The 23,783-nt window shown below is 37.8% G+C and overlaps 1 protein-coding gene and 1 pseudogene across 1 annotated transcript; both read left to right on the top strand.

The window, feature by feature from the left end:
• The first annotated feature begins 6,545 nt into the window (after nucleotides 1-6,545).
• On the top strand, nucleotides 6,546-7,304 carry LOC141499049 (non-selective voltage-gated ion channel VDAC1 pseudogene; annotated as a pseudogene).
• Nucleotides 7,305-17,257: 9,953 nt separating this feature from the next.
• Nucleotides 17,258-18,685, top strand: RXFP3 (relaxin family peptide receptor 3). Its single transcript, XM_074207626.1, has one exon. It carries the CDS (start codon nucleotides 17,258-17,260, stop codon nucleotides 18,683-18,685), a length of 1,428 nt encoding a protein of 475 aa, XP_074063727.1.
• The last annotated feature ends 5,098 nt before the right edge of the window (nucleotides 18,686-23,783 follow it).

The raw sequence follows: 23,783 nt of genomic DNA, 5'->3' as shown, positions 1-23,783 counted from the left end.
GGTCAAGCGATTTGCCCAGGGTCATATAGCTAGTAAGTATCTGAGAAATGATTTGAATTCAGGTTTTCCTGACTCAAAGTCCAGCATTCCACCCACTTTACCATCCAGCTGTAAATTTGCTGATTCAGTCTCGTTTTTGTTCACAAAAGTGTTTAGAGATATACATTTTCTTATAAATATTGTTTTGGTTGCATCTTTGAAACTTTGGCATGTTATTGTTATTATTTTTAATAAAATCAAAGGAATTATCTATTATTTATATGATTTATTCTTTTACTCCCTAATTCTTTAGTCTCTAGATAATTTTAAATCTTTTTTTCAGCATCATATTAATTTTGGAATTTTATTGTTTTGCGGTTAGAAATTCATTTGCATAATATTTTTGCTTTTCTGTATTTATCAGACTTAAATTTTATTTTTGTTACATTTTAAGTTCTGAAGTGTCTCTCTCCCACCTCACACTAGGAGAATGCTACATCTGACACAAATGCACACACAAATATGTGTTACATATAAACATATGTATGTAAATGTGTATGTACAAATGTGTGCATGTATGTATATGTATATATGTATAACCAAAACATGTATGCTTCTATTTATCAGTTCTTTCTTAGATAGGTCCTTTAGAGTTGATTTGAACATTTATAATACTCAGCATAGCTTAACTGTTCACAGTTATTCTTCAAATAATATTGATGTTACTGTCCACAATGGTCTCTTGATTCTGCTCATTTCACTCTTCATTATTTACTGGAAATCTTTCCATGTTTTTTGTAAAATCAACCTGCTCATCGTTTCTTACAATACAGTAGAATTTCATCACAATCATATAGCGTAACTTGTTTAACCATTCCCCAATGAAGGGTACCCTCTCAATTTCTAGTTCTTTTCTACCATACAGAAAACTGCTATAAATATTTTAGAACATATTGATTCTTTTCCTTTTTCCTGATCATCTTGAGAAATAGACTCAGTAGTGGTATTACTGTATCAAAGAATATGTGCAGTTTTATAACTCTTTGGGCATAATTCCAAATTCCAAATGATTGAATTGCTTCACAGTTATACATGTTAGTGTCCCAATTTTTTCACACCCCATCCAACATTTGTCATTTTCCCCTTCTGTCATTTTAACCAATCTAATAGGTTGGAAATGATATCTCAGAGTTGTTTCAATTTGTATTTCTCTAATCAATAGTGAATAATAATTTAAAACATTTTTCACAAGACTATATGTAGAGCTTCAATAACTTCATTGAAAAATTACTTGTGGGGCAGTTAGGTGGTGCAGTGGATAGAACACCAGCCCTGGAGTCAGAGGACCTGAGTTCAAATTTGACCTCAGACACTTAATGATTACTTAGATGCGTGACCTTGGGAAATTCACTTTAACCCCACTGCCTTGAAAAACCAAACAAAAAAATTACCTGTTCATATCTTTTAACCACTTACCAAGAATGATTAATACTCCTAAATTTGTCAAAATTCTCAATATTTGAGATATGTGTCCTTTATCAAAAAAGTTGTCTAAAAATCTTTCCCTTTTTCTTTGTTTTCCTTCTGATCTGGGTTATGTTGGTTTTTTAATATAATAAGAATGATCCATTTTATATCTCAGAATGTCCTCAATCTCTTGTTTATTCATAAATTTTTCTCCTATCCATAAGTCTGATAAGTAATATCTTCCATATTCCAATTTATTTATGATATCTCCCTTTACATCTATGTCATCTATCCATTTTGACCTTATTCTGGTAAATGGTATAGTGGTCTATATCTATTTTTTGCCAGACTGCTTTCCAGTTTTCCCAGCAATCTTTACAAAACAGTGAATTCTTATTCCAAAAGCTTAAATCTTTACATTTGTCAAATACAAGGTTCCTATCATTATTTACCACTGTGTATTCTTTGTCTGCTCTGTTCTACTGATCCACCATTTCTTAGCCAAATCAGCTAGCTATAATAAGATAGTTTGCGAGGTTTTATGTACTGAGGCTTATATTTTATTTCAAGGGATTTTCACCCCCTTTAAATATTTTTTTCATTATCTGTACTCTAAGCTTTAGATTTTGTTTTTCTTATGATTACTCCCTCCCTGACTCTATCCTTTCTCTTTTATTCCCTTTTCTGTTTATCTCTTCTTAACTATATCCCTGTTGAATTGAATGTATTTCTACTTTTTTACATAGTACTAGGAATTTTGGCTATAGCAATGAGACCAGAGAAAGAAATTGAGACAATAATCATGTATAAAGAAGAAACAAGATGATCACTTTTTATATATGACATGATGTTATAAATGAAAATTTCTAAAATGTCATTGCATTTCCATATATTACCAATAAAATCCAGTAAAAAAGGAAAGAAAATTCCATTTGAAATTAACTCAGAATACATAAAATATTTTGAAATCCCACTGCTAAGATATATATATACAATAAAACTATATGTACAGATGTATCTCTATAAACAACTATTTGGAGAAATAAAGCTAAAACTAAGTAGTTAAAAATTATTTTTTCTTAATATTTTAACTTTGTTTTAATAAGTCTTTAAACTTCGTTTAATAAGTCTGACTATCCCCTTAAGTCATTGGCTTCTATTTGGTTCATTTTGATTTCAGGGAATTTGTTACCATGGTAAGATTTTATATTATTGCATAAAACTGTTAATTCATTTTTCATATCTTTTCTCCCTTAACTCTCATTCCTTTATAATATCCTTTTTTAAGCTTTTGCATCATTTCTTTGAAGAATTTTAATTGTTCCTGGGGCAAACTTTTTTTCTTTGAGGTTTTGATAATAGGTATTCTCTTCTTCTGGGTATGTGTTTTAGCCACCCTTTGTATCATAAAAGCCCTTTTTGTTGTTCTTGCCTCAGAAGATGAGTTGTTTCCCGTCCCCCCAAAGGCTAGACTCCCCCTTTGCTCCACCCTCAGACTAAGCTAAAGTATCTTCTTTTGATCTGCGCCTTCTCTTTTACCACAGAAACCAACATTACCCTCCTCCTTTTATGATTTACATTTTTTACCCCCCCCTTTCCTTGGGATGAAGAGAGAAAGGAAAGAAAGACTTTTTCTTTAATTTCTTGTTAAATCCTAGGTTGCCCCTCTTAGAACGATTAGATCTTTTGGTTGACGCCTTTCCTTATGGGGAAAGATAGGAAGAAATGCTTTCTTTCACTACCTCCTAAGCCCTCTCTCTTACCTTACTGAAGCTTTTTTCTTTCCTACTGTTTCCCCTACCTCAGCACTGAAGTCTTTTATTCTATACTCCTGCCCACCCCGCCCCAGGATTTCTTACCACCAAGGATTTTTTTTTCCTTTTAGGAAGGCTTTAACTTTCATTTTCATCACTTTCTAAAATTATATCTATCCTTGGTTGGGGGAGTTATGTGGTAATCAAGTTATTGTTTCATGATTGGGGAAAGCTGAGTTCTACAGTTTTCTTCTATTTCACCATCAAGGTCTCCAAGTTTATACTCTTATCTTTATAATCTTCATTTTATTCCTTCTTATTTCCTCCAAAGAGTCTGGCTCCTCTATAATTGATTTTCTTTCTCTCTTTTTCAATCAGTTCTTATTCACAGGCTCCTATCTTTCTATAAACATACCCAGGACCTCAGATCTTTAGAAAATCATAACTAGACCTGATCATCTCTTAGAGGTAACATCTTTTGTGTCCTACAAAGCCAAAAGACTAGAAAAGGGCCTGTGATTGTCTCCTTTTTCTTACATCCACTCATTTTTCAACTGCCTGCAGTCTTGCTCCTGAAAAAAATGTGTAAATGAAACTGCTCTTTCCAAAATAAACAATGATCTCCTAACTTTAATTTGGTGATCTTTTCCCTGGCATCCTGTCTGATCTTTCTACAGTTTTTGATATTATTGACCATCCCTTCTTCCTTTGCTTTATAGGAGTATACTTTCTCTACTTGTCTGACCATTCCTCAATTTCTTTGCAGAGTTTCAATGCTCATACATGGATAATAAGCATTCCCAAAGTTTTTGTCCAATTGCTTTGTTCTATCTCTACTTATTTCAGGTGAACTACTAAACTTACATGGGTTGTTCATCATCAATTCTATTTTTAGGACACCCAAATCTATTTATCTAACCTTTATCTCTCTCCAGAATTTCAGTCATAAGTTACTAACATCTCTATGATCAAAAACAGAACTTACTATGCTTTTCCCAAACCCTATCCCCTCCTCCAAAATTTGTCTATTTCTGCTGATGGTAAGTTTGGCCTTAATAAAGAATTAAATTAAACTTGATGTTAACCTCCAAAGTTTGTCCTAATAAGGGACAAATGCCTCTAGAAAGAACAAGAGAGAGTTAGGTTAACATATACATTTATTAAAATTTCTCTAAGGTTGTTGATTATGCAAGTATATTTGGGGAACTTGTCTAGAAAACCAGTTCCAAAAATGGAGTTTTGAATAGGGATTTTTATACAATTCCACCAACAGAAGGGAAGATCTGAAAAAAAAACTGTTTCTGGCTTGTCTATCAAGGGAAGGACCCTCAACTTAGGATAGAGCTGGATATCAAATCTTATTAGAAGGAATGTCCATCAAACTGTGACCAAAATAGTGATGAATCTCTCTAACTTTAGGTTGGTCCTTGGACAGGCATGTAGTTCATCAATAGGCAAAGATTTGAAACATTTCCTCCCAGTGTGTTAGTCTTCCATAACTTGTGTTTTACTGGGACAACCTTCAAGAACCCACAGCCACCTCCACAAAAATTCTAAAAAGATTTTAGCTCCTGTGCTGTACTATGAATTTGCATTTCTTTACAAGGTACTTTGCAAAATGAAGTCCTCTCAACAGCCCCAAGAATTAGGAATCATAAGATTACAATGGTGATAAAGATTGTTATCATTAATGAAACTAGATTTATGCTTTATGGATTTACTATCCTTGATGCAGTGGATAGAGTACTGGCCTTGGAATCAGGATAGGAGTTTGAATCCAGTCTCTGACACTTAGTAACTATGTGACCTTGGGCAGGTCACTTATCCCTGATTGTCTCACATCCAGGGTCACCTCCAGTCATCCTGGCTGCTGGACTCAGATGTCTCTGGAGGAGAAAGTGAGGCTGGTGATTTAGCACAGCATCCCTACTCAAATCTAATTTATGTCCTTGTCATGGCATTATCTCCCTGATGTGGCCTTCTTTGAAAATGAAAGACAAAAAAATTATAGATATAGATATAATAGATAACAAACCCTATGCTACAATTATCATTAGAATTCTACTTGTGGGGCAGCTAGGTGGCACAGTGGATAGAGCACTGGCCCTGGAGTCAGGAGTACCTGAGTTCAAATCCAACCTCAGACACTTAATAATGACCTAGCTGTGTGACCCTGGGCAAGTCACTTAACCCCATTTGCCTTGCAAAAACCTAAAAAAAAAATTCTACTTGTAACCCAAATCTCAAAGCTTCTTTTTATGAGACTCTCCAAAATAGTAGAGATTGCCCAGTGCTCCATGCCTCTATGAGAGTTGGAATTGTGTGGATTTTTTTCCCTCTTCTTTAATTTTCACATTTTGTTTTTCAAAAATACTATTTGCTACATGGGGTTGTTCTTTGGGAGAAGGAAGGGAAGAAAATTGAGGACAACTATGGTGATATAAAAGAGATAATTCTCAATAAATCGTATTTTTTAAAAAAAAGATTTAAAAAAAGTCTCCTTAAAAAAAGTCTTCCTGTTTTTGTATTTTGAACTATCTAGTCTGAAATTTCCTTCACAAATGTCAACTCTTCCAGGAAGCCTTTCCTGTCTCTTTCCTTTCTTCCCTGCTTCCCCTTAAACCTCACATTGAATTTTAATTTGTACCTTTCTGCTGCATTTATGCTGCAATTATGTTATGATTATGATGTAAATCTGTTATCTCTATTGGTGTCTTTATGTCATAAGACCATAGCTTTAGGCCTAGAATGGACTTAAAGATCCAATTTCTAAACCATTTTACAGAAGAGAAAACTGAGATGCTAAGGAAAGCAACTTGCCCATCACACAGGAAATAAATGACAGTTAAGATTTGAATTCAGGTTCTTTGACTCCTAATGCTTCTTTTATGTACTTTGTAGTCTTATTCCCATAGTTGGCTGGAAATTGAGAGTTGTGTTGTTAACTTTAAACCTCTTTGAGTGCCTAACAGAAAACAAGTATTAATGTATATCATATTTTGTTTTGTTTTGTGATATCCCCAATATGGAATCATTTGGCTCTATAAAAATACAGTGACTGTTTTTGGTCTTTTTAAAAAATCTTTATTTGGTGAACCTGGCTTTGTTATTTATGATGGGGCAATCTTTCTTCCTTTCAGAAGTGACTTCAAAGAGAATTCCAAAAGATTTGAACTTACTTTGTTTTAACTTATTCAGGGTATCTAGTAGGAAAAGAACTAACTTTTTAGAAAATTCTTAAGCAAAATAAGTGTGAAATAAACATTCAGAAACATTTTCTGGCCAGGCAATTGGGGTTAAGTGACTTATATCAGAGAAGTGCTTGTGTTATGAGAAGAGGAAGAAATGATAAAACTGAAAGTTGAAGGTATGATGAAGAATAAGCTATGGAGAGTGAGGTAGAAGAGACAGAAGGAAGAGATTATGATAAGAAAGAATGATTTCAGAGTTACATCTCATGAAGGTAACACATTTATAGATGAGAGTGAAATCTTAAATCCCATCTCCTACATTTTCACTCCACTTTAGCTATCTGAGGAGCTGTGGTACTTGGCTATGAGGGCTGGTTGGCAGGCTACCAGATGAATTTTGAAACTTCTAAATCTCAGGTAACCCAGAGCAACTTTGCTGTTGGTTACAAGACTGATGAATTCCAGCTGCACACCAATGTGAATGATGGTATAGAGTTTGGGGGCTCTATTTATCAGAAGGTGAACAAGAAATTGGAAACTGCTGTCAATCTAGCCTGGACAACTGGAAATAGCAACACTCGTTTTGGAATAGCAGCCAAATATCAGATTGACCCTGATGCCTCTTTCTCTGCTAAGGTGAACAACTCCAGCCTGATAGGCTTAGGTTACACCCAGACTCTAAAACCAGGTATCAAACTGACATTATCAGCTTTGCTGGACGGCAAGAATGTCAATGCTGGTAGCCACAAGCTTGGTCTAGGACTGGAATTTCAAGCATAAAAGAAGTTGTACAATCACATAATTTTAAAATATTTTGCAGGATAGCTACCTTCAGAAATTAGTGTACCTTTTCATGTTGTATGTCTGGGACGCAAGTATTGCTATGTATCAATCACGTTAGACCTCCAGGTTAAAGATGGCACAGGTTTAAAGTGTTATCCTTTCAGAGATACAGAAGAAACCCGATTCAGAAAAAAAAGATGCTTTCAGTTCCAGGCTTTGAGGGGATATGTGATGATTCTCACAACAGCTTTCAGAATTCTCCAAGGATTGAAAGGGGGTGCGCATTGAGCCACCTTTTTTATCTAGAGATACCTGCTAGTAGAAGGCAATGACATGTAGAAACTTAGTATGTGTCAACTGATTACATGAATGAAATTTTGACTTTTTGAGAATTCATGGTCCATTGTAGTCAACTTCGCTACATATCTATCCTGAGTGGGTAGAAAGAGGTTCATTCCTTGATGGAGTGAAAACATGTCTGAAAAGGGGACTTCAAATCCTTGTGAATTATTCCAGTCTTGATTAGTTACTTCTACCAAAAGTTGTCTGCAGAGTCCTTTAGGTGTCCACTTTGTACCATTTTGTTGTGGAGCCAGTTTGATGTGATGAAGCAAGTAATGTACTTAATTCCCAGTCTCATTGTGGTTCCATTCACTTTGGCTGAGTTACATACAAAGAGGCTGCTAGGACAAGAATCATAAGCAGGAAAGAAGAGTCTGTATAACTGTGCTCACATAGTGACATCACTTGGAATTAAAATTGGACTTCTGTTGTATTCTCACACTAATTTCTTAAGCAATTAATGGATACATTTTAGTCTTTTATATTGTGTGGAATTAGATGCCTTCCTCTCCAAATACTGTACTTACCACCACTTAAAAATACAACTTGAATAAAACATTGAAGCCTCTGCATTCCCCCCCAAAAATGGAAGAAATAGAATGGATTTGAAAATGGAAACTCATGATAAATTCCTTAAAAGGAAATGATTTTGATAATTCTCTCTCTCTCTGTCTCTCTCTCTCTGTCTCTCTCTCTCTCTCTGTCCCACTCTGTCTCCCCCCCCCCACTCTGTCTCTCTCCATAATGATGGTTAAACTTTCAGCCTTCTCATAGACTTCTCAAAGAAAGTGGTTAAATTTTAATTCCCTAAGATTGTATTCCCTCTTGAAGATAAAAGAATGGCATCTATAGTCTCTTTGGGAGGGACTATTGAACCCATGGTTACATACAAAAAAAGCCAAACAAACAAAAAGCAAGAAATATTTCATAAGAAGCTGTGAAGTTTTGTTAAATATAGTTTAGCAACCATTAAATTTGACAACACAGTAACAAAAATTGCACGATATTTCCTTCTGTACTTTTTTCTCTTGTTCTTTTGTGTATTTTTAAATGCTTTTTTCATATTATGTCATTATCCACTCTTTTCCAAATGAAGTTTTCTTGTAACCCATGCATATACATTAGGGAATACAAATCAGCACATTAACTGCATCTGAAATTGCATATGTCATTCTGCACTTTTAAACTATTACCTTTCTGTCAAAAAGTAGATAGCATGCTTCATCATCAGTCCTCTGGAATCACAATTGTCATGTACTATTTTGAATTCTTCAGTTATTTGAAAAGTGTTTGGAGGAACATTAATAACATTAATAATTCCCCCATTTAATTGTTTCCTTTGTATTTTTGAAAAACTAATGGGAGATGGTAATAGTGGTATTCATATGATTAAGTGAGACACTACAAGACTACTGAATTATCCTAAACTAAAGCTTGTCAACCCTCAATGTGATAAACTGGGCTTCGGCACCAACTATGGGTATCTTTAAAAGAATGCAAAAAGACCAGAAAGAGTATCTTGTTCTTTTTTAGCCCTTTAGCAATGTCTGTTGAATTTGTTATTTGATGTCCTCAGTTTGATTGTCACTAGTCAAATATTGAGGGAGAAATTTAGATTTTAAAATTTGATCATATTTTACTGACTTAATTTTTTAATCTCTTGCATTAACTTCCTTTTTATCCTGGAATTTTCTGGGTCTTTATTAAAGAGAAGACTATTCATCTTTCAAGCTAAATTATCTAAGATAGTCACCTTTCACATTCAAAAATAATTTCTTTGAAAAATGTCTTTTTTCCCCCATCTCTCTTCCATGCTAAAACAGATAATTGCAATAATTCCAATGGATGGGCTGTGGTTCATTTTCAGAGAACAGATTCAGAAATGAAAGGCAGAAATTATCAAATCAAAGGTTTGCCAAAGCAGTGTCTTCTCAGAAAGGCACTAAGGAGTAGGGTTTTTCTAGAACTCAGTAATGTACAATCAGGTTCTCACTGGATGAACAGGCTAAGAACAATCCTAGGAGCAAATGGGATGTTGTATTCAGAAATTGAAGCTGTTATTTCTGTTAGCTGAATGTCTTGCTACCCAAAGTCATCATCCAAAATATCCATAATGGTACTTAATTTGGAAGATTATCCTTATATTCCAAGAAACTCCAACACATCTATGCTTCTCTGGGTCATAAATTTAGGCTGTTGGACAATCAAGCAAAATTTTCCAAAATAATGATTCATTTCCATATTACTTTAGGACCTAAAAGTACATTTCATAACTATTCTGTTAAGTAGATAGTAAAAATGATATCCTCTCCCAGGAGGCAAAATGAGTAATTCTGATTGCAAGAAATTAAAAAAAATTTACACAAACAAAAGCAATGGAACCAAAATTAGAAGGAAAGCAGGAAACTTGGAAAAAATGTTACAGCAAGTTTCTCTGGTAAAGTCTTACTTTCTTGTAACTATACACACACATATGTATATGGAATTGAGGTAAATTTATAAAAATTGGATCCATTCTACAATTAATAGTCAAAGATATTAAAAGTCAGTTCATAAAAGAAGAAATCAAAGCTACTAAAGTGAAATAAATGTTCTAAATCTGTTGAAAAATGAAAATAGGGGTGGCTAGGTGGTACAGTGGGTAGAACACTGGCCCTGGAGTCAAGAGTACCTGAGTTCAAATCTGACCTCAGACACTTAATAATTACCTAGCTGTTGTGCCCTTGGGCAAGCCACTTAACCCCATTGCCTTGCAAAAAAAACTAAAAAAAATGAAAATGAATATAATTCTGAGATACGGCTTCATATCTATCAAATTAGCTAACATGAAAGAAAAGGAAAATGACAAATGCTGGAGGGGAAACTAATACACTGGTGAATTAGTGGCACTGAGTTGTGAACTCATTCTGAAGAACAACTTGGAATTATTCCTAAAGGACTATAAAATTGTGCTTTCCTTTGTCCCAGCAAACCACTAGATCTGTATTCTAAAAAGATTATAAAGGAGAAGAGGGGACACATATTTGTCCTAAAATAAGACCTCTTTTTGTGGCAGCAAAAAATGGGATGTCTATCTATTGGGGATTGACTGAAAAAATTATGGTCTATGATTGTGATGAAATTCTATTGTTCTATAAGAAATGATGAGCAGAGTACTTTCAGAAAAAGCTGGAAAAATGTATGTGATCTAATTCAGAGTGAAGGCAACAGTGTGATGTTTGTTCTTCATTCTTTTTTTTTAGGTTTTTGCAAGGCAAATAAGGTTAAGTGGCTTGCCCAAGGCCACACAGCTAGGTAATTATTAAGTGTCTGAGACCGGATTTGAACCCAGGTACTCCTGACTCCAGGCCCAGTGCTTTATCCACTATGCCACCTAGCTGCCCCTGTTCTTCATTCTTGAAGAAGACCAAGACATCAGGGAGATGATGCCATGACAAGCACATGAATTGGATTTGAGTGAGAGGGATGCTGTGCTAAGTCACCAGACTCACTTTCTCCTCCAGAGCCATCTGGGTCCAGTGACTAGATATGAATCAGGGCCACTAGAGATGGCCCTGAATGCAAGGCAATCAGCATTAAATGACTTACCCAAGGTAACACTAGTCTTAAGTGTCTGAGGCCGGGTTCAAACTCCCTTCTGACTCCAAGGTCAGTGTTCTATCCACATGTCACCCAACTACTCATAATAACAATACTATAAGAATAATGATCAAATGTGAAGACTCTGAACAAGACAGTGAATCAGATCATTGCAGAGAATCCATGATTAAAAAACAATGTTGTCTACTCCAGAAAGAGAACTGAACTCTGAATACAGATTAAAGTATACTATTTTTACCTTCTTTTTTTTTGTTTTATTTTTTGCAACATGGCTAATATGGAAATATGTTTTGTGTGACTTTTCATGTATAATTGAAATCAAAGTGCTTGCCTTTTAAGGAAGAGGAAAGAATGAAAAGGAAGAGAAAATTTTGGAACAGTTTTTTTGAAATGCTAAAAATGTTATATGAAATTGAGAAATACTTAACAAAGTAAAAATAATTTTTAAAAAGAAAGAGAAAAATGTTACCCACTTCCAGAGAGATAATGAACTCTGAGTATAGATTAAAGTATATTGTTTTCATTTTCTTTATTCTTCATGATTTTTTACTACATGATTAATATGGAAATCTGTTTTATATGACATTACATGTATAATGGGGGAAGAACTGGAGGGAGGGAGAGAATTTGGACATCAAGATTTTTAAATGAACATACAAAATTTTTAAAATATTATCCTTATTTTAAATGTAACCTTACTCCCATGACAAGTATGGTATCATTGCCTGAAGGACAGTCTTGTGATGTTAAGTGATTCAAACCAGGAAGGAAATGTGACTCCTGATTGTTTGAGAGGCCTGTGAGTGTAGACAAAAAAAATGTATAAATGTGGGGAGATTTGAGAGAGAAGTGGTAGAGTAGGAATTCAAGAAACAAGAAAAAGGCAAATTTCAGAACTTTGAATGGATGAGATGATGCATAAGAACTCTTCTCAAAACTAGAAACATGTAGGAAAGGCACATCTCTCCTCACCCCTAACATGTCTCTTCATTTCCAGGGACTTTTCACCAATGATTGCTAAGAACAATCTGGTTGAAACTTTTTCCTTTTGGTTTAGTTTTCCCCTCTTTATATAAAATAAAATTAAAATTTTTATCTAAAACAAATACTTTTATTTAAGAGTTTATCTTGCTTCTACATAGCTCATTTACACTTATACACTCTCTTGTTTAATCTGTATAACTTTACCAATTTTAATAATAATGTTTGTATCAATAGACCATGGCCATAATAATATACTTACTATAAGTATACTATAAATAAATACAACTTTATGTTGTTTCTGTGTATCAGTCATTTTGTGGGATAGAACTAAACTGATGAGAGTCAACTATTGTCCTTCCCTTTAGATTGACTTGGGAAGGTGACTTTTATTCTGAACTCCTAAAAGAAAGCATCAAACTTCTAGACTAAAAATAATTGATGCATAGTAGATATATAATTTTAGCCCAATGCCCTTCTTGAACATAAGGTGTGAATACCTAGTCATGTTATTTCTCTTGCTCCCCATAAAGAGAGAAATGACATTCTCATTTGAAGACAAGGTGGACTAGATTAGATTCCAAATATCTAGCTATTCTTGCCATATATAGACTAGTTGCAATGTATTAGATAGATAGATATGTTTGTTACAATACATTGCACATATATATAAATGTGTATGTATGTGTATATACATATTTTATATACATATACTTATATATGTATATATGCACATATATATCTATATCTATCTATCTATATATATGTATAGACCAACATATACATATGGAGCCTGTGGGTGAGAGAAGTTGTGATTTGCCCAAGATCACACAAGTAGTGAGTATGTCTTCTGCTCTTTGTAAAATGCTGTATATGCACATATCCAAACCAGAGAAAACCTCCTCTTTTGCTCTCTTACAACTTATTCCTTCACCTTTCTACTTCTACCTTAGAAGTTAGGGATCTTTTCATTTAAGTTCCTTTTTATATATACCTTAGGAAGAATCCTAGGCATATCTGCCCCACAAGTATACAAAGAAGTCAACTTCCTATAAGATGACAACCCCATTCACAAAAATATTTCATATATTTCTGTCATGGAACCTGATGATTTATCATTAAAGTTTCATTATTTTAAGTCTTAAAATTTTTTCTTAGACTTAGGAATCTTAGAACTTAAAGGGATCTGGGTGATCAGTTAAAATAACTTACTCATTTTAAAGATAGAGAAACTGATGACTGGAGAGTTAACTCTACCTGCAATGCAGATCTCTCAACTTAAAACTCTTTACTACCTTGCTTTTGCTCTTCATAGTCCCCTAATTAAAGTTAAGACAACTGAAAGAGTTAATCATACTCAGATTGTCATCTTTGCCATTTTATCTGATAGCTAAAAACAAGATAAGTTTCTTAAGCTGCACTAGGAAATTTTGCTAATGGTAAGAAAGAAAGGCATGAAGGATCCACATATCTGTTTCACATTCAACCTTAAGACTTCTAATCAGCAGGTACTATAAAAGTTCAAGTTTTCCCAACTTCTCTGGTCAGACCTCTGACCCAGGTCTGAAATACATAAGTCCAACTCTCTTCCATTCTCTGAAGAAATGTGTTTGATCAATCACCTAAGAAAATTTATTAGTTGTTCTGCAGGATGGTGGACTTGATGAGGAACAGCATGATAAGGCTTATACTCTTTTGTGAATATCGTGAATTGCACTAATGCTCCCAGATGTAATATCAGATCATGAAATGAGAATAAGCAAATGAAATGATGCTGCCTTTAGGTGCCTTCCTAATGAAGAGGGTTTTTCCAACAGTAGTAATGGGCTTTTGCATGGATCAATTCACATTTATTTGCCCTGACCTCCTTCTATTCAGGAGATGGTTACAAGGGTGGGGCAATGTGGTCATTAAATAGAGGAAATACACATCTAACTAAAGCATTCTTGCTGAGCATAAAAGAAATCATTTATTGATTTCATATATTCCTCATAGAATGAGAAGAGCTAAATAGAAATAGAAGGAAGGAAGGCAGTTTTCTCATTGTATCAAGACAATGTAATGATCAAGTATGGGCCAAGGTATGGAGAAATGAACTGTAGGGAAGAGAAGTTTGGTTGTAAGCTTAATAAACCCAAAGCTTAAAATAGGGAGAAGAGAAGAGAATTTTCCAGGAAAACCCCAAGTTTCCAAACCTTTCCTTGACCCATTTTCTAGAAAATAAAGAAGTGTTAATCAGAGGGTCTCTCAGAATCCCTGGCCCAAGGAATAAGGTAAAAGTTAAAATCTAAAGCACCAAATGAGATTTGTTTTACTGGGGCCAAAAAGCAACCAGACTCAGTTCTGCAGACTGGGATTCAACCCTGCCCCTGTCAGATTTAGAAACTGTCATGATGCTTTGTGTTTTTTCCCCTGAAACATTAGAGCCCTCTAGTGGATAAAGTATTTTCCAACTGGCAAATGCACTCAGCTTACTGTTTTTAATTTTCCAATTTTTTCTTTGCAATCCTAGTTTTTTTGTTCTTCTATTTTATGTTTCTGGTGCCAAATATAAGGTTGATATTAAATGTGCTTGCTTTTAGACTTTCACTTCATTTCTTCCTATTCAAAGTTAATACTTACTACCTCATCCCTATTCATCAAAGCTGCATGAAGTCTGAAACTTGTAATCATTACATTAACCTCTAGAGTAAGGGGGGGACGACAATGTGTGAAAATGATTTCTTCTTAATGTTTATTTCCAGTGAATATAGGAGGCTGGGGAATAAAGTAGGAGTGGGAGTAGTGCTGACACAAGGTGTAATTTATACTAAAGTATGAATTACAATGGCATTATTGAAAGAACTTGAAATGGGAATAGTCACCCAAGCTTCTGAGTTCTGCAAATATCTATTTGACCTTGAATAAATCATAGGATCCCAGCTCTGGAACCAGAAAGAACTTTGTAGGCCATCCAATCACACCTTTTTTACAGGTTTTTAGCAGATAAAGAAACTAAGATTCAGTATAGTTAAATGACATATCTAAGATCATACCAGTCAAAAGTAGTGAAATGAAATTTGAACTCAAACGTTCTGATTTAAAATCAGAACTCTTTCCACTGTAACAATTGCTTCCCTTGACTAAGTTACAAAATCTTCATCTATAAAATTATATTATCTGTCTCAAAGGACTATTCTGGTGATCAGAAATTGAAAATTGTTTTGTAAATCATAAGTGTTATATAAATATGGGTTATTAACCAATATGTCTGAGATAATTTTCAATAATAATAAAGCATCCTATCTACATTTAGAGAAATATAGTAATTTAAATAGTAATTTTAAATAGAAATTGAGAAGATATTTTATTTTGTAGGAAGAGGGGAGGAAGGAAGGAAGGATGAATGAATGAAAGAACAGGAGAAATGAAGGAAGAATTTTGTAAAATTCCTTTAATACCAGTCTCCCTTTGCTAGAGAAACTCTTGAAATTAATGTTTGTGAATCTACCAGGGACCACCTAAATTTTCCACCAATATTAGTATTGACAGATCAATTTGAATTCTTTCCCATTGATTCCAAGGTTTTATCCTTGAGGGTCATGGCAAAAAAGGGAGGGAGGGAAGAATTAGAATATCCATAAAAATGTATTCTGGGTGAAAAACCTTCAGTGACAGGAGCATGGGAAATGACAGCAATAGATAATTGGAAAACTCCATAAATCTGAAACAGACTCCCTTTGAACTAATTGCAAAGCTTCACCTTTTGAAATTCAAGAATGATATAGTAGAAATATGCCTCTGTAAAGCATCTAATCTTGAATTTTATAAAGAGATGTGTTCAGATTCTTCCTGACATCTTAGAATAAGCTGGTAATTGTAGTTGTCAAATGAAATGACCATGTAATTAAAGAGAAAAGGCGTTAATATCTAAATATACCTTGGATAAAAGTACATCATATCCATGGTAAGGAGAAGGAGGAGAAAGATGAGGAGGAGGTGGAGGTGGAGGTGGAAGTGGAAGAGAAGGAGGAGGAGGAAGAGGAGGAGGTGGACGAGTAGGAGGAGGAAGAGAAGGTGGAGGTGGGTAGGTAGAGGTGGAAGTGAAAGAGGAGGAGGAGGAGGAGGAGGAGGAAGAGGTGGAAATGAAAGAGGAGAAGGAGGAGGAGGAGGAAGAGGAGATGGTGGAGGAGGAGGAAGAAGAGGTGGAGGGAGGATGAGGAGGAAGACTAGGAGGATGGAGGAAGAATTAGATTTGCAGATTTTCCTTCGCCCTTCTTTCGAATGATTTTCAGAGTGAAGGATAGAGGAACTGGGTTAAAAAGAAAGGAAAATACTACTTGATGGAGCAGACAACCTAGAAAAGCACCAAACGCCAAAATTCAATTCCTCCAAAAAGACAATTAAGGGTTAAAAAGCTAGTGCTATAGGTCCCTCTTATTCCCCAATTTAACCGCAGGTACTTTGGGTGTGGAAGCTCCTGATTCAGTACCTCGGAAAGCTCCCCCTCTTGTGCATCTCTGTCTAGTGAGTGCGCATGCTCTTCCGAGCCAGTGACTGAGCCTGCGGTAGGTGCAAATATAGCTCGGAGTAGAGCGGCTTACAACTCACTGGGACTTAAGTACACTGGAGAGAGAGAGTGTTTGAGAGAGAAGTGATTTTTCCACACTGAATTCTCTTCCTTAGAGAACAATCCGCGGGAAATTTTGTGACAGTAGAGAACCAAGCAGGAAAAAGGTTTGTTTAGGTTTTTTTGTTTTTTGTGTAAACTGGACATTATAAGAGCACCCGGGCAGCACTCCTGAAATCTTTCAATTCCTTCGCGGCAGCTGACTTTCGAACGAGAAGGAAAAAGGACAGACGGGCACTTCAGTTTGAAAGACCCTGGCAAGCAATCATCCAGCCCTAGAGCTCTCTCTGCTCAGCTATCTCCCTGCTCCACCTACAGAACTCTTTATTCTTCCCGCGCCTGGACTCATCGCTCAAGAGTTGCGGGCAAGTCTATTCTGAGAAGCCCCCCAGGGCGAGTCGCATCTCTTGGTCAATCACTTTGTCGTACTCGGTGGCAAAATCTCGGTCGGGAGGGGAACCTCAGAGGCAGTGCAAAGATTAAATCGGACTGGTTCCATTCCCAGTCCTAATAAGGGTCATGGCCCGAACCGGTTAGACACCACTGCCAACATGAAGGAGGCTGTCTCTTGGGGGTCTGGTCTCTTGGGCCTGTTCCCGGATCTGCTGGACTTGGGAAACGCAAGTAGCAACACTTCACTAATGATGAGGGAGCTGCTTCGGGGCCTGGAGCTGGAGAGACCAGACGGCATGGCAGGCCAGTTCCCAAGCTCGAGCATACGCGGTAGCACTGGCACTGACAGTCCAGCCGGAGCAGTAGTGAGGATCCTTCTAAGTGTGGTATATTCAGTGGTGTGTGCCTTGGGACTGCTGGGCAACCTCCTGGTCCTGTACCTGATGAAAAGCAAGCAGGGCTGGCGTAAGTCTTCCATAAACCTCTTTGTCACCAGCCTGGCTTTGACCGACTTCCAGTTTGTGCTCACCTTGCCCTTCTGGGCGGTGGAGAACGCACTAGACTTCACTTGGCCTTTCGGCAAGGCCATGTGCAAGATCATCGCTACCGTGACAGCCATGAACATGTACGCTAGCGTCTTCTTCCTCACGGCCATGAGCGTGGCGCGCTACCACTCCGTGGCCTCTGCTCTCAGGAGCCTCCGGCCCGGAGGACAGGGTCGCGGCGGTGGCTGGAGGCGAGTCCTCCGGCTGGGCAGAGGATGTGGCTGTTGTCTTTCAGCCAAGGCGCTTTGCGTGTCGATCTGGGTCTTGGCTGTGCTGGCCTCTTTGCCCCATGCCATCTTCTCCACCACTGCCACGGTGATGGATGAGGAACTCTGCTTGGTCCGCTTTCCGGACAAGCCGCGGATCGGGGATTCTCAGTTCTGGCTGGGGCTGTACCAGACACAGAAGGTACTGCTGGGCTTCGTTCTGCCTCTAGGGGTGATCAGCCTCTGCTACCTGCTCCTGGTGCGCTACATCTCCGAACGTCCCGTCGGGGGTGGTGGAGGCGCGGGCCTGGAGCCTGGTAGTGCCAGTGCTTCTGGAAAAGGATCCAGCAGCGCGGCCGGAGCTAGTGCCAGGAGGCGGTCTAAAGTCACCAAGTCAGTGACTATCGTCGTGCTGTCGTTCTTCTTATGCTGGCTGCCCAACCAAGCTCTGACTACCTGGGGAATCCTGATCAAGCTGAATGTGGTACCTTTCAGCCACGAGTACTTCCTAAGCCAGGTGTACGTGTTCCCAGTGAGCGTGTGCCTGGCCCACTCTAACAGCTGCCTCAACCCCATCCTCTACTGCCTCATGCGCAGGGAGTTTCGCAAGGCTCTGAAGAACCTGCTCTGGCGCATCGCCTCGCCCTCGCTCACCAGCATGCGCCCCTTCACGGCCACTACTAAGCCCGAGCCGGAGGAACAGGCTCTGCAGACGCTGGCCCCTCTGCATGCCTCGGTGGAGCCCGAACTCCTGTACTGCCCTCCCGGAGTCGTGGTCTACAGCGGAGGTCGCTATGATATGCTACCCACAAGCTCAGGGGAGCAACGCTATTGAAGGAGGAGGGCTGACCCAAGAGGGCAGTACAAGGTGGAGGGTCCCCGATGTGGAAAGGAGTAGATGATTTCCCCTGGGGACACACACACACACACACACACACACACACACACACACACCCCGATAAACAGAGATAAAGTGAGAGAGAGAGACAGAGTCACAGAGACAGAGAAACGATGTAGAACAAACTGGAGAGGAACAGTAAAAGAGTTGGGTGTAAGATAGAAAATGGACCAAACTGGTAAGGTGGCTCTAAGGACACTCCAAAGGATAAGGGGAGAGACACTGTGTAGTCAGGCTCCCAAAATGCAAAAATCGTGGTGCTCTATACCTTTTTCCTCGTTTTGCTTGGGTAAGAGATTTCTCCAGACCTCAGAAAAGCCTATTCTTTTTGAGACTAGGTTGTGGGCAGAGGGGAGGAGGGTTTAAAGAAAAGGGATAAGAAATTTTCCGAAGAAGAGCGAAGGAGTAGGAGGGGAATCCATCTGTTAGATCCATTTTGAGCCCTTCAGAAACGCTTCCACTTTTCCTTTTTGACTCCCAGGCTACCGTGCTCCTGGAGCTACGTAAAGGGCAGTCCTGTTGGGCTGGGGCTGCAGTGTAATGTTCTTCCAGAAAGAGCAGGCTGCTCTAAGAAAAGAGTAAACACTTAGAGAAAAATCTCCTTAGCAAAGAAGATTCTCTTTCAGCCAGTCAGGAAAAACTTCACTATCTCTTCGGGAGAAATTGTTTCTTTTTGTAAAGACAGAAATTCACAGTAATCAAGAGCCCTGGATTGATCAGGACCCTAAAAGGCCTGGCCCAGGTTGACTTGAAAACATGTTTAGAAATTCCTCTCTAACCATTTTCTTGTTGGGCAACCACTCCTGGCAGACTTTGGGGACCCAACCCCAAACCCTGGACTTCTGTTACCTGAGAGGAAGACTGGCTCCTATCGTTTAGAAAGAACATTGGTGGGCCAGAACCTCCTGGACCCAGCAGGGAGTCCCTATTCTGACCGACACTTAGTAAGACCGCCAAAGACACCTGTCTTTTGATTGTCATCGGTGAAGACCCTCTTTAAAGACAGAAAATATATTGTAGATTTTAATTGGGTGTTTGGTGGAAGAGGGAGTTGTTTGATGTGTTTTTAAATAAAGTGGTATCTAAATTATTTCTGGGTGGGGCAGCAGCATCTCTTAGAAAAACTGGTCCTGAAGGGAAAAAGAAAATGTGCCGTTATTTTGTGATTAAGAGAAAAGAGGGAAAAGTTCTTTCTGGAGGCACTCTGGTTGGGTGGGGGGGAGGGAAAGAGAGAGGGGTAAGAAGGGCGGCTGGAGAGGGGAAAGTAGCATCAAAGACAGGCATAGGGATAGCAGGTGGGATATTTGGAGCTCTGATACCTGGTGAAGTGATGAACTGTAGGTGAGCTCTCCCCAAAACCCAGAGGAAAAAATGTGCCAGTTCTGGGCTCTGTTCTCCACCTCTCCATGGTATTCCAGCACTGAGTCTTGTCATTTAATTAAGCCCACTGAGCGGCAGGTGAGGCAACAGTCTAAGAAAGGAGTTCCCATTCTTTAAACTCAAGAAAACCATTGCTAGAAATTATGCTCCCCACTTTTTTCAAGAGAATGGGTTTCCCAAGGGGAAAAACTTAGTTCATCACTGGTTTAAAAAAACAACCAACCAACATTTTGTCCCCAAGATGAAGCACAAATCAACTCTTCCCCTATACATCTAGGGAGCTATCTCTTGAAGGGCGGGTCCCAGAGGACCAAGTAGGGATTTTGTTAATAATAATTAATAGATTTCTCCAGTGCATACAGATTTACAGGCTGTCCTTCACAATCATCTTGTGAAATAGGTGCTGCAAGTATTACCCTTATTTTAAAGATGTGAACTCTTAAGAGCAGGTTGATGTTCAAATAGCTTGTCCCTGGTTGTAAGCCAGAATTCCAAACAAAACTTCTAATATCAGTGCCCTCCCTTTCTTATTGGACTAATTCTCTCAGATTAGTAAAGTATTGAAGCTAATTGTAATGAAAGGATTGTCAAATATTGTGCTTTCTTTCAAAAACTTCAAATCATTTTAGACACATCAAATTTATTTCTACCTAATCTTGCAATAATATTATTGTGAATATGTAAAATTCTATGTCAGGTTACATTTATTTAAGGAATTACTGACTATCCACTTGCTAGACCCCTCCCAAGACACCAGCCTACATCCCAAGTTTGCTGAAAACTGCTGCTGATCATTTAATTCCAAATCTTTGTCTTACCTAAATTCTGGTCAAATTATACCGATTAGAATCAGTCTTCATTTTTACTGCTTCCAGAATCCTCTCATTGATCGAAATGTTTGAAACAAGACATTGGTCAGATGTAACCTCCTGCTCTAGCAGCTGTTCCAATGTAATTCAGCCTAACCCATGATTTTATCTCTACAGGGACCTTCTCCAGAAGGAAATTCCTCTATCAGTGCAGGTCATCTATTGACTTGCTCTGCAGCTTATATTGTCTTAGAGAATAGCCTGGTGAATTTACTGAGAAGTAAAATGACCTTCTGGGGGATGGGGAATTAGAAGGAAGGGCTTGAACTCAAGTGTTTCTGAGAACAGCTCTCTATTCAATTTTTGACAACCTAATATTCGGCTACCCTGAAATTAAATCGACTGAATTCAATGCCTAACTCTGGCAGCCAGGGTTGTGGGCAAGGAGAGGTGACCAGGATGGTAAAAATGTACTGGAAATTATGCCTTATCAGAATCAGTTAAGGAAATGGATAAATTCAACCAGATAAGAGAAGTCCTAGGGGCCGGTATGAGAACTGTTTTCAAATATCTGCATGAAGGTTATGTATGGAAGAGATTTTTGAGAGGTTATGCTTAGTTCTACTGAGCAGAACTTAAAACATGGATAAAAATCCTAGAGGCAGAAGTCAATTCAATACAAAGAATGGGACTCTAATATAATCTCTTCTAGCAAAGGGTTAAAACAAGATACTGAGCTATTTGTTTTAAGTTTCTCTGGATTTTTCTTAAAATGAAAATCACAAAGAGATAAACTGTCTGTGTTTGGTAATTTGTGGATTGTTCCTCTATCCCATGGTTTAAAAAGCTAAATCAAATTACTTGAAGTGAAGGGTTGAGGGAGAGGGAAAGTGGGGGAGTTTGCTTTCATCTCAGACAGAGAAGTGTGGGATGTCAATTTGTTCTTCCCCTCTAGCCCTTTATCTCAGGGAGAAAATATTAGGGGGAAATTATCATCAGCAGCATTTGTTATTCAAATAAAAATTTTCTTTTGCTTACCTTGTGGCCAACAGGAAAAGGAGAAAAAGATCCACCTTATTCTCTAGTATCTTTTACATCTAGCCTCTATCATTCTTGACCCCCCCCCCTTACTCTTCTTTTCAGAGAAAGTAGGACTAGAAAGAATTTTAATATTGATTAGGTCAGTCTGATCATTTTACACATGAGGAAACTGAAGCCCAGAGAGATTTACTGAAAGTGCACTTGAGACAGTTTGTAACAGGTTTGTGATAGACTGGAGCTAGAATCCATGTCTCTTGACTCCCAACAGGATCCTCTCTTTATTTAACTCTGGAATCTGCTTTTCTCCCAGTCCATCACATTTCCTCTTGGACTTGCTTTTTCCTTTAACTGCCTCATATTTTCAATCTTCTGCTGCTAAGAGAATGGGAACTTTATTTCGGACAATTCATAGATAATTTTATATTTATTTATTTTGCTATTTGTTGATTACCTGTATGTGTAAGGCACTGTTGTCAACAGGATAGAATAGGCTTCTAACCTGTGGGTGGCTGCATGTCCAATAGAGCAGGCTAGAGACAGGAGAGTGGGGACTCAAATAGAAGTTTAAATTCTAAATGAAGGAAAACAGACTGTAATCAAAGAGGGAGATTAGACATGATGCCAGGGCCCAGTCCCTAGGGGAGGGATTGGGGGATGGGGGGTGAAGAGATAATGGAGACAGTATAGAAAGATCTCAATATTCATACCTATGATTTCACAGTGAGTTGTAGTTCTGATGATGAAGAGCAGCAGTAGTAATGTGACAAATTTGATTCATAGTAATGGTTCATGACCAGAACTTGACTGAACTCAAAGAAACACCTGCTGGTGGTCAAAGCAATACAATAATTAGGTGATTTTGCCAGAAGGGGAGATCATCCTGAGGGTGAGTGCAAAGGATTGTTGCTTTATCAAGATCAAGGCCCAACTTGCCTCCTGGGCCTTAGCTATGGAAAATAGGGTGTCTCCTAGTATCCCAACTTTCTATTGGCAAAGGAAGGGATACAAATTTATATACAAATATAATCAAACTTGAAGGAACTGACACCATTAAACAAAATAACTAAGATATGTGGGGAATAATCATGAGGGCTAACATTTGTAGGAAACTTTGTTTGCAGAATCATTTTCTTACAACTGTCCTTCCAGGGAGGTATGTCACTGAAGTGTGTATTGCTAGTAGATGATCCTGAAGAAAAGTGAGGTCAAATTCAAAAAGAATGTAAAGTCACTAAACTATATCTAAGCATACTTTTAGACAGAATATTAACTTAGAAAACCTCAAATTAACATTTTTCATGTTCTATTCTATTTTATTTTATTATATAGTTACCAATTGCAGTTTAATCAGCTTCAGATCAGCTGTTAGGGGTGCTGTGGATCTATTCCACATGTTTTTTGACACCTCTGTTGCAGAAAGTACTCTATAGTTCCTGCATCTTCCTTCCTTCTAGAAGCAATGGAGTTAAATCTTATCCAGGCCTCAATAATTTCCATTCTCCCCTTCTCCCCCTTCTTTCTCTTGGCATAGACAGAAGTAGTGGGCTACAATCAGTTAACAATAATTAACTCACTTTTAGCCTAAAGGCAGCAATATGACTCCCAAGCCAGCACTACTCTATCTTGGAGAATTTCTGTCAGGTAAAAATGATGGCAATCACCTTAGGGTGCAATTCAGAAGATATCTACATCAACAATCCATGAACAATACAGAGTATCACTTGGTCTGACTGCTTCATTGACCAGGTCTAAAATATAATTGGGATATATTATGCAAATATATTATTAGTTGTATTTTTTTCAGT

The sequence above is a fragment of the Macrotis lagotis genome, chromosome X, assembly GCF_037893015.1.
Source record: "Macrotis lagotis isolate mMagLag1 chromosome X, bilby.v1.9.chrom.fasta, whole genome shotgun sequence".
Lineage (NCBI taxonomy): Eukaryota > Metazoa > Chordata > Mammalia > Peramelemorphia > Peramelidae > Macrotis > Macrotis lagotis.
This window is presented reverse-complemented; position numbering and strand designations above follow the sequence as displayed.

Coding starts and splice junctions, on each gene's coding strand:
- RXFP3 (XM_074207626.1), top strand. CDS start 17,258: ATGAAGGAGGCTGTCTCTTGGGGGTCTGGTCTCTTGGGCCTGTTCCCG.